This window comes from Brassica napus, unplaced genomic scaffold, assembly GCF_020379485.1.
Source record: "Brassica napus cultivar Da-Ae unplaced genomic scaffold, Da-Ae ScsIHWf_232;HRSCAF=398, whole genome shotgun sequence".
Classification (NCBI taxonomy): Eukaryota; Viridiplantae; Streptophyta; class Magnoliopsida; order Brassicales; family Brassicaceae; genus Brassica; species Brassica napus.
The window spans coordinates 70704-83117 of NW_026015704.1; the positions used below are offsets into that span (position 1 = coordinate 70704).

Here is a 12414-nt window from a genome sequence, read left to right on the forward strand (position 1 = left end):
AATTTTTCAAAAGCATTTATAAAAGAAGAAAGGCACATGGAACTCATAAAACCAATGAAATTTTGTTTTTGACTATAGGAGATGGATCCCACCATTAAAAAATTGTATGGTAAATGAAGAGATTACCCTCATCGACTACAGATGCCTGTGATGTACACCAGGGCTAATATATGCATTTAGCTCAACCGAATTACACGAAATTCATGAAAAATTCATTTCTACATATGTATACATTATACGAATTTTTATAACGACCTTGAGGAGTCGTCGTCAAAGAAATCGCTAAAAACGTCGGGAATCGTCGTTTTGTTCTCTAGGTTACCTCCACCTGAGAATCCTTGAGAGAGTAACATAGTTAAAGAATCTTCCTCTAGCTCGTCAAGATCGGCGAAGAAACCCTCCGGCTGATGTTGAAATTCCGGTCTATAGGTATTGTCAGGATCATTATCGAACTCCATTTTGTTCTGACGCTCCTCAACGTCCTCCTCCTTAACAGCCGCAGCCACATAAGGAGAAGGAGGGGTGGAGGAGGAGGCCAAGTGGGACTTATTGGGTTCGTCTTTGTTTTGAGAGACTCTGGATGAGGAAGAGGTAGTTGCCGTTGCGATTGAAGTTAAGGATTTGGAAGAAGGGTTTGAAGAGGAGGAGATAGAAGAACGAGTAGAGCCAGCGAGAGCGTTGCGTTGAGTGGGCCATGGATGGTTATGCTCAGATGTATAAGTAATGACTAACATGTTTGGATCGGTGCGGCTACGTTCCACTTGTTTCCTAGCTGGACAACCTTTCGAGCTGCTACATCTGTAGTAACCCCTGAGGAAAAAATGTTTAAGCATTCAATTATCTATCAAAGACTTGATTAGCCATAGTGTAATTAATATGTATAAGGATTTTGTTTTTGCTTGACAAAGTTTATATGTTATATACATATGTCTGTGTGTGTGAGTGTGTGTGAGTACGTAGCCTTTCCTTGAGAAAAATCACTTTTCCAATTAAACATGCATGCGCAACACACAATTAATCGCAGAATAGCACAACATTTAAACGATATCCTAGCTTTTTTTAAGGAATATTATGATTATAAGATATGTTAACATCAAATTTCACAATAAGGAAATTAAAGGCTTATGTGCGCCGAAAAAGATGGATGTACTTTATACTTTATATGCTAATGATTGCACCTGCAGTATTGCTTGTCAAAGGAAAGCAAAGTTGCAGATTAATGTGAATTTATTCTCTCAAGAAAATTCACTTTCAGTATAACATATCTACGTTTTTGTTGAAAAAATTGTGAGATGACAATTAATGTGTATCCAGGGACATAGGTTTTTTTTGGACAAAATCAGGGACATAGGTTTATAATTCTTATATATAGAGAGAGAGAGGTACATGAATATGTAAATATTGTATATATATATGTACCTAGGATAAGGAGAACCTTTGATTGGTTTTTGACCGTACTTACGCCAAGCCCACAGATCAGACGGAACTACTTCCCCACTGGACCGGCTGTTTATGGCGGCTGGAGCCGGTATGCACACCACTTTCTTTCCCTGCCCCTTCCTGCATTTGTCATCAATATATATCATATACAGTCTAGACTTAATTTGACCCATGTGAATATACTTGCATACATGTTAGCTGTAATTTAAAAAGTAATTTTGTGATCAATGTTATAGCGTGCGGCATAATGAGTCCCATTTGAGATGTGATGGAAGCGTAGCTAATGTTCATGGTCTACACTCCATAAATATAGACTCCTGCTCATACCCTTTTAAGTTTGAAAGTAAATATAAATATATGTTAACAAACTTATAAAAGAAAAGTGATGATCGTTTGAAAGATAAAGGAAAATAAGAAGTTATAACAACAAAAGCCAACTAATGAATTTTTTTAAAGATGAAATAAAAGAGACATATACATAAACAAAATGAAGCCCTAGCTAGTTCAGTTGGCCTCTCATGGTTTCATCTGAACTCTTAGAAAGGTGGAGAAGAAATAGTATGAAATAGCAATCACGAACTTAAAAAAAAAATACAATAGATAAATAACGTTGTAATGAATAAATAGCGTTTTATTATTATTCACTATATTTGCTGACTCATGTGCAGTATATAGATCAGATTATTTTTCAAGAGAGATAAAAAAAACATGAAACTTTGGTGATTAGCACAATCAAGTTTTCAAATATGAAAATGGTACTTAATTGATAAAAATCTTGAAAGAGAAAAAAAATTAATCACATGGTGTCATTATATTTTTATCATGAACCTAGCATTAAATGATCTCGTTTAATCAAGAAACACAAATGATAATTAAATCATGGAGATCGGATTGTAATAAATTCACCTCTTCTTTATGCCAAGATTCCGAGGGGAAGAAGAGATCTGAATCTGCGAAGAAGATGACGTGTTGTTACTATTATCGACCATTGAACAGTTTCTTGGACTGTTAGTGCTGACAACGTTGATCATTCCCCACGGCGAAGCTGCTGCGACGGCGGAGGAGACGGCCATAGCTGGGGAACTACACTTGGAGGCATCCTGGATGATGTTGCTTTGTGAGATCTGGATTCTTGGGAAGACACTGCATTTACTCTTGATGTGATCATCCTCAGAAACCTCTGGAAAGACTTCGAAGCTGTTGTTGCTTTTGTTAGCCGTGAGGTTGAAGAGAGGATCTGCCATGCTTACGAACGGGTCGCCGAAGGGATTTATCTGACAACTAGCGACGGAGGGGACATCTGAAATCGGTGGCGGAGACAAACTGCTCGGAGATGGCCCAGTAGATGATGAAACGTGTCCTGACCCGATACCTCGTACAACGTCTGTTAGGTCTCCTTGGAAGTTGTCCATGTCTAAAGATGCAGAGACGCTGCACATAACATGTATGTATAATCCGTTTGTGTGTGCTTATATATATGTATATATGATATATATACACAACGAAAATAGCAAATTAAAAAAGAATGGGAAAAGAATGGTTGCTAATCAGTGATGTTGGATTATTCTCCTGGGAAATTTTTGTAATTTTCTTGGAAAAAGTAGGAGAATAAAAAGTAGAATGGCTGATGAAACGAGAGTAAGAGACGCTGACTTTTCAGAATGTAAACATCTTCGACCACTTCTTCATGTTAAAGAAAGAGGAAGATCAGATTTGTACCCTCTTTATATAATGAACAAATTATAACAATATACATATTCGAGGGTGATGAAGGATATAAGTAACTTTATATTAATATAGAGAGTCATGGATCGAGATATATACGGCCAAGTCTTGTACTTTTAATTAGATAATCTTATTAGTTAATTATCGAGTTCACCATTAAGTTTTTGACCTTGAGTATAAAAAGTGGCTTTGTAGTTTGTATTATCTTCTTTCGGCCATGCCGTGTTACAATAAATATCTCACTAGAGTATAAGAGAACCTCCTATCGGAATTCTACCCATTGGAATCCTGAACACATATATATATATATATATAATTATTGGGTCCATGGTTTTGTGGAAAAACCAATTTAAAGTTATTTAAAAAAGAAAATAGATTGAATTTTCTATAAAATTAGACCCCACAATTATATGTACATATATAATATATACATATATATATATACGTATGTTTAGGATTCCAAATTTCATTGAAGATGCTCTAAATACTCGACCAAAGCATCAATAAATCAGATGTGTAATATGTTACTGTATTAGTTACATGACTGGTATGGTATTTGCTAGTTAAGCAAGTAAACAAAAAAAGTCTTACAATCACATTTATTGATGTAGATATGTATAATAAAATCATATTGTGAAAGAACATAATGAGATGCTGCACTTGTAAAAAACAAGTGATTCTGAAGTAAAGAGATCGGCAAACAGCCGCATTTCTCGGAGTACGTTTCATCATCATCCAATGCCACTAGGACACGTAAACATTCTAAAATGCATTTTACAATTGCTTTGAATTCCAAAAATTCTATTTGTCTATGATCAATTTTAATTTATTTGTTCGAATTTGTTACACTCATATAAGTTTTTTTCTCTAGAAAATGAATGGTATAAGAGTTCGTTTTATGAAAATATTATCTGCCACTTTGTCATGGGAAGGATTATAATTGATATCATATGCTAACTTTTGCCTAACTGTTTTTTTAAGAAACTTCTTTTATTTTCTTGTGTGTTTCTTTCAACCCACCTGTATTAAAAAAATGTTTTTACACTTTTGGTGGGAATCCAAACATTGTAAATAGTATTTTTCAACTTGAATTGAATTCAAGTACCACTAGTTACATCTACAACTCATTTACCAGTAGGCCAATTCAACTTTGATTTCAACCCACCTATATTTGTAGTTATTGACTTCCATCTTCAGACTTCAACGATTATATAACGTCAAAAGAATTTATCCTTAACAGATATTATCGTCCTCGTTGTATGACCAGAAAAGTCTACGTTTAAGTCAACGGTTGTTGACTTTTGGCTTTCGTAAAAATGTTGGCAAAGAAAAGTAACAACAAACCCCAGAAAATAGACCAATAACTAAATTACTTTCAAAATTAAAATCTGGATGCGTTTACTATATAGTGCAGAAGGTTATAAATGGGTTAACTAATCAAAAAGAAAGCACTAGCTGCCATATTATATCACAGCAAGAAAGACGAAAGACGTGGAGGAATTCGTTATGTCAGAAAATTCTGACTATAATTCTAAGTAAACAACAAAATTTAATTTATATAGTTACTACCTTACAATCTAATATGTTACTGTGACAAAAGTATAATAGTAACCAATATGGTTACTGAATGATTGTGTAGTAAAACAAAAGCGACGTGTAATGACATTCACGTTTGGTGAAAAGTGTGATATATTTAGAAGTCGTAAATTAGAAAAATATTAATTGTATATATGAGTATTAGTTAGGTCATTTTGATTGGTAACGTAATCCTTTTATAAAGTCCGATAAAGTTCAACGTTTATATAGACTGAATTATGATAATTAAGAAATTAAATAACAAATCAACTAGAGTGGTAAGAGTTCAAAAAAAAAATCAACTGGAGTGGTAGAGATTAGATAGGAATATTGGATCAATGGTGATCGGTGCGTGGATGCACATATTATTTTGGATTTATAATCACGTAACATCTAAAACTTCATTGCTCATGTTAGCCTCTCCCTCTACTTTCTTGTCACTCTCCCTTATCTTAATGACACAACACTAACTCCTCTCGCTTCGCTCCTCCACGTATATGTGGACACCTTCCTCCGTTGCGGTAAGTCTTTTCCCACATTTTCGACTAAATTCTTCTACTTCCATGGATGTTTCTGAGTCTCATAAGACCATGTTGATTCTTGAATGCTACATAATCCTCAGATTATCTAAAAAGTGGCCGGTCATCGATGTTGTATTTTACTATGGTAAAGTATAGAATATATCATTTATACTTAACATTTTATATGTGCAATCATCAGTCGGAAAATGTTTAGCAGTGTATACTTTTAATATGGTAAAGTATAGACTTCAGGGGACGAAAAATGTGGTATACACATGAAGTCTGCATAATCTCAGGTTTACTTGAGCCAAATTGATCGGGTGCAGTATTTACTCCAACAATAAATCTCCACTCCACACAGGACCACGGATACTTGTTATATATGGATCATAGATGAATGAGTATATGATTAAACCAAGAAAAGAAAAAATTAAAAATCAATTATTATATTGATACTATTTGTTACTATTGGATACGAAAGAACTGCGGAATTATATACGAATACATAATTTATAATCTATACAAATCTCAGTTGGTTTCTTAAAAAAAAAAAAAAAAAAAAAACTCAGTTGGTGTTGTGTTGTATAGGTTAGGCTGTAGACTAAATTAAAATCAGTGCCAACTAATTTATACGTTTGCCGTTATCTCATTCTAGATTTGCCATATTGTCGTCAACTGTTTATATGCCACCTTTTTCATATATTTATATATTATTTACACCAGTTTTTTAAAATACCATAGGCTTTTTGGTGGATCGCATATATACGAATTTCCTTGTATGATACTAATTAAAAAGGCTAAAGAATGAGAGTTAGATCATGGGTAATAAATTCCTCACATGGTATTAGCATGTGTTCTTATTCATGTTGGAAATAACTAAACTAATTTTATATTTATAATTTAAATTCATAATTGTTACTATTGGAATTGATGCGCATCCTACAATCTCACCTACTTGGTTATTTTTCTGTTGGCTAGGTGGTTGACAACAAACATTTTTTGTATAAATCAAACAGAGGAGTTTTCAAACTAGCAGCTAGAATTGTATTGGTAAAATTAAAATAAGGCATTTCTCAGCCGTTTAGGATATAATAAGACATAAATTGTTTGTATATAAGTGGAGAAAAATAAAATAAATATATATATATATATATATATATATATATATATATATATATATATATATATATATATATGTGGTAACCCCCGCTGATATGGTACAAGTTCCTCTCGATGTCAAAGAAAAGAACAGAAACATACGTCCCTCTTAATCATTAGATGTTGAGAATAAAAGTTGTATAAACCGCACCATATATCATGTATATATATTCGATAAAATAAGTATTGATGTCATAGTTCAAAAAAAAAAATTGATGTCAGCGGGTAACAAATTAGCATTACAAAATAATTATACTGTAAATGTCAGTTTAATAAATGCGAACTGAATCGATATTTAATACGAAAACTAGGAATAGGATGGGATAGAAAATATTAGTGATGAGCACAAACGTGGAGCGAAGTGTTTGTCATGAAGCCGACCAATTTATTCACATTCCAATTCTAGGCAATTCGTTAGTTTATCGGGTTTTTTTAAGGAAGAAAATGTTAATTTCGTTTTATTGGGGGAGTAAATAATTGACCTTTTAAGTTTATTTTCTATAATCAGGTAAATTTTATTTTCTATATGAAGCATGTGAAAATATATATCTTATATGTATACGCAGTTTTCTGATTTCCGGACCCGTTGCTTTCGCTATATATGAATCCAACTATATAGAACAACAATCACTACCCATATGAAGCAGGCCATCTTCTCTAGTGGCAAGCAGATTCAGTTTATTATGTAACGATAGGGACTCATGTATTGTTTATTTCAGTAAATAGACTAGACGGTGCAATAAAGAAAAATAAGCATGCCTCCCTCGTTCTACGGTGACGCATGTTGAAAGGATTCAATAATTATAAATTTATAATATTAGTAACTAATAATGAAAACAAAATAATACTAAATTACTGTAAATTATTGACAAAGAAAGATAAACATAGAATTTGGTTGGTAACCACGAAAACATGTGTCTTTATATCTGAAATATTTGTTTACTTGATTTAATATTTACATATAAGCAGTTTTAACCAACTGTGTCATTGTTTTTCAATGTTACGAATTGATATTCTGTATTTTCCAGAATTTAAAATTTCACAAAAGGTAACAGTTTTTAATAATAATCCTAACCTAGAAAACAATACGTATAGCTGGAATACAAATAAATAAAAATAGTATTGTAGTAAATAAAAATGTTTTTTATGAAATAAAAACAAAACTGAAAGAGCCTGCTCCAAGAAGATACAATTACATTACATCTAAAAGGTGCACATAATTACAATCTATGACTAACGAAAGTTGGTAACACATCATCTTATAGTATTCTAATACAGCCAAAAGTCTAAAAGTATTACATTGAGAATTGCAAGATGGTCGCATAACTAGAGTTTTACGTAAACATATTTTTGTGATACTTATAAAATTGATTTGTGTTATTGGGCAGTGTAGCGCGTGGACGTCTTCGCACATGAGGGACTTTACGTAAAATCGACCATGCCCTTTAAGTGCTCCCCAAGTTCACAGAAAAAACAATAGTCATGACCCTCTTTTATGTATATATACTAGTTGATAATCCGCATGCGCGGAGTAAATTTTAGTTACAAACGATGGCTTCATGTTAACTTCGTTCTTTCTAGAGCAATTATATCATATCATAAGTCCAAATAGTGTTACCTGTTGTAAACATATACTATAATGATGATGCATATCGAACCAAGGTATTGATAAACTGGTTTCGTAAAAGCTCAATTAATTAAGCATTGTTAGTTCCTACTCATATGATTTTATTAATATTTTTATATTTTTTGTAACAAAAAATTAAACTATTAATCAAAATTTTCAGTGTGATATTTTTTATTTTTTTAAGTAATTTATAATCGTTTTAAAAAATTCAATACAAATTTAAAAATTAAAATATTCAGGCCGCAATACCTTTTTAGTTAAATTTTGAAATTAACATATATGGTATATAGTTTAATTTAAGTGATATTAAATATATATATATATATATATAATTTGATATCTATTGAATGATACTTCATATTCATATGATTTTATGATCATTTGTATATTTTTATAACAAAAAAATAAAGCCACTGTTCACCAATTTTTCATACTTTTAACAATTTAGTAATTTATAGTCGTTTAAAAAATTAAAATATATCATATAAGAAAAAAATCTAGATTTTTATTATATGGTTAATGTGATTTTTTATTTTTTAATGATATAAATTAAACAAAAATGATGGAGGATACAAAAACTATTATCATATATTTATTATTCAAAATCATTAATTGTCATATATATGTTAATCTTCGTAGATTTTGTTTAAGGAAAAAATGAAGAATATCTTTTCATGCACTACTAATCAATATGGTAGTTAATTTAATAAAAAATAGTATAATCTACATTTAGATAGACCAACATATTTTCTAAAAATTTGAGAATCATTATCATAATGATAATACAATGATAATACGTGTCTACACTCAATAGTTATAATGTTTAAGGATTAATATATATGAGATATACATCTAAGTCATGCAAATTTTGTTATATAGGCATAGTTCGTTCAACCAGCTGTAGTACTACACTAATTCAATCATGTGGGAGATGATTTCAAGTAGTGATTATTATATATGCTTAAAAATGTTCAAGTTTCTGATCGAGACATAGGCAGTCCAAAGATCATATCATTAAAATATAGGCCCACTGTAAAAAGAAAACTGATTTGTTATTTTCCCGTGAGGCCCAAATCAAATATATCGACTGTGCAATTTAAAAAATGTGGTTGTTATGTATAAAAATTTGTAACTTAAAGGGTTACAAACGTTTTGTCACAAAAAGAAAAATTAGTCAAAAAAAAAAAAATTAAGGGGTTACAATTTAATTAAACCGTATTATTCCTTGATCTTGAATAGCAAAGCAGTTTGATGTATGCAAATGAAATGAGTAACTTTGATGAAGCTGAAACGCACTGAACAAGGTAACTAAACATACGATCAACCTCAACCACAATAATATATTTGAGAGGTAATCATTAAAAACAGGTGCAAACGTTGCATGAGTTGCTGCTCCTAGTATTAACCTAAAACCATTATTCCACAATACAAAATCTCTATATGGATATAAATACTATAATACCTACTAATAAGTAAGAACACATCATCTTCTTCTACTCCCTTCACTACCATCTAGAACCAAGACTCTAATCTCTAGCCATATCATCTACCAGTGAAAGGAGTCCTAGAAGATCAATCACCACAGACCAAACAGAGAAAGGTCAGTAAGCAGAGAACAAGGAGGTAGAAGAAAAAGAAGAAGATTCATAGCCATTGCGGTGAAGCTTTTGCCATCTCCATGCAGTCTCCAAACTCTCTTTAAGATTTGTGTGCTTAGCTGTCCAGTTCAGCTCCTCTTTAATCTTTCTTGGATCGCTGTAAACCTCTGCGTAATCTCCTGCTCGTCTCTCCAAGTAATCGACCTTTATATCAACCCCTGTCGCCTTCTTGCACGCTTCCACAAACTCCTTCACCGAGCTACCTGCTCATACAACCACATTCTCAAAAAAATTAGCATCACTTTATTTTCATATAATCTTTGCTGAGACTGAGAGACCACTTGCATACCTTTCCCGGTACCAACATTAAAGATTCCAACTCTGCTAGGTTTCGCCTTTTCAAGAGCTTTAACATGAGCATCAACAAGGTCTGTGACATCTATGTAGTCACGTACACAAGTCCCATCAAGGGTCTTGTAGTCTGTTCCCTTAATCTACGGACAACAAAACCAAAGAAAAATCTATGTAATGAATCTGATGACACAAAGAAAAGAGAGTGATTATTACCTGTAGACCGGGAATGATGCCACGTGCAGCATCAAAGCAAGCACCAGAGATCCTTCCATGCTCTCTGAGTTCTGGTCTTGGAGCTTCACCCAGCGCCTACCCTCAGGATCAGACCCAATCACATTGAAATATCTAAGGATCATGACAGCCATATTGGAGTTTTTGGAGAAGTCCAAGATGATATCTTCTGCCATCTTCTTAGCCTTTCCATAAGGATTAATAGGAACCTGAGGAGTTTCCTCTGTTATTGGCATCTTCTCAGGCTCTCCATAAGTAGCGCATGTGCTTGAATATATCAAAGTCTTCACACCATGAGCAGCCATAGTCTCCAAAACCACCAATGTGTTTGATGTGATGTTGTGGTAATACCTGCAAATGAACAAAACACTCAGCTACTATATATGCTTCTCAAGGTAAATTCTTGTTTGATGATACTCACTTGAGAGGGAACTGTGTGCTTTCTCCAACATAAGCAACAGCTGCGAAATGCATCACAGCGTCAAATGCATTCTCTGAGAATATTTTGTTAACCTGAAAGAACTTGTTAAGAAAAACCAAAAGCTTGCTACTCCCTCCGTTTTTTATTAGATGATGTTTTAAAGTTATGCACATACATTAAGAAAACCTTTTTTTTTTTACATTTTTTACACAAAAAACATTAAAATTATTCACCTAGCTAACTTCAAATCAACCAATAACAAAATAATTTTCATAAAATAAATGGTCAAACAACATAAAAAGGTAATAAATTTTACATTATAAATTGAAAACTTTATCTAATTTCGAACAATTTTTTTTTTTAACATAAAGTATTAAAAACGGAGAGAGTATTAATTTTCAGGGGATTATATCTAGAATTAGAATCAAGGATACAGCATGTGGATCTCCAAGATCAGCGTAAATGAACTGAAGCCTTCCAGGTTCATGAAACAGCTGCTGGAGTATCTTGACTGCACCGAGGTTGCCACGTGATAGATTGTCCTGCCAATTAAGAATGATGAAACACTGATCACATAGGTTTAAGTAAAGGCAATGAAGATATATAACATATACCACGATGGTTACACGGTATGAGTCTCTGAGAAGGCGTAAAGCTGCGTGTGATCCGATGTATCCTGCACCACCAGTGACTAGAACGTGTGTAACTCCAGGCTCATGTTGAGAGAACTGAAAAGATGGAGAAAACATACAACCCACTCAAGAACATTTACTAGTAAGAAATGAGATATTGTATCAGGAACATCATGAGAAGTAGTAATACCACGCTTGGAGTATCGAAAGTTGGAGATTGCTTGAGCACTAGAATGCACATTGCTGTTAGGGAAATAACCAAAACAATCTTCCCCGTGTAATCATTGTTCTTCTTCTGGTCTGCGTAATCTAATCCTACACTCCATAAACCACCAAGATGTGTGAATTTTTGAATCCAAAAGTTAAGAAACACAAGAAAATATTCTGGAGCTAGCAACCTCTCATTCAACTTATCAACTAATGATGAGAAAGATAAGCTAAAAAAGATTCAAAAGAATGAAAGCATTAGTACTGTGTGTCCATCTCTCACCTTCAAAAGACATGGATCTGTTTTGCCTGCCTTGGATTCTTGCTCTACCAAGATTCAGCATTTTTGATTCCGAAAGCAGAAGGTTGTTTTTAGTTCAGCTGCAAATGTCGGTCATTAATAATGATAATAATATATAAAAACGACATATGCGTATAATCACACCGACACAAAGAGAGAGACTTCCTAATGAAACAGACAAAATGTTGACGAGCGTGGAAGGGTTATTCACAACTCCAAAACCAATCAGACACACAAGAGAGAAAGAGAGATGAACATACTTGATAGAGAGAGAGAGATAAAGACTTGAATTTTTTTTTGTGGGTTCTCTTTAGAAAGGTGAGGTGATGTTAGTAGTAATGGCGCCTTTACGGTGAAAGCGAGCCAAGGGAACACATGACAAGAGATGTAATAATTTAATTCAAAATTGATTTAACTTTATTTTGATAGAAGAGAACAGGGGGGAGCGAATGAGGTTGCAACAGATATAATAAGAGACGCGGTGATTGGAACACGGAAGCTCCGGCAGCTGTGAGAACCGACAAACACGGTTGCTGATTTGTCGGCAAAAAGTTTCTACGTGGTTTTCACTCTATGGCCAACACTTTACTACCAGTTTGACCAAACTTTTTATTATACTACTAC

The 12414-nt window shown here is 33.1% G+C and overlaps 1 protein-coding gene and 1 pseudogene across 1 annotated transcript; both read right to left on the reverse strand.

Annotated features, from left to right (window-relative positions):
• Nucleotides 1-133: 133 nt before the first annotated feature.
• LOC111213148 (probable WRKY transcription factor 35) lies at nucleotides 134-6253 on the reverse strand. The gene is made up of 3 exons (XM_022714817.2): nucleotides 2347-6253; nucleotides 1420-1560; nucleotides 134-810 (listed from the first exon to the last, which is right to left on the reverse strand). The coding sequence occupies exons 1-3, from the start codon at nucleotides 2877-2879 to the stop codon at nucleotides 246-248; spliced, it is 1239 nt and encodes a 412-aa protein (XP_022570538.1). The 5' UTR covers nucleotides 2880-6253; the 3' UTR covers nucleotides 134-245.
• A 3113-nt stretch (nucleotides 6254-9366) lies between these two features.
• LOC125600627 lies at nucleotides 9367-12235 on the reverse strand (annotated as a pseudogene).
• Between the last annotated feature and the right edge of the window lie 179 nt (nucleotides 12236-12414).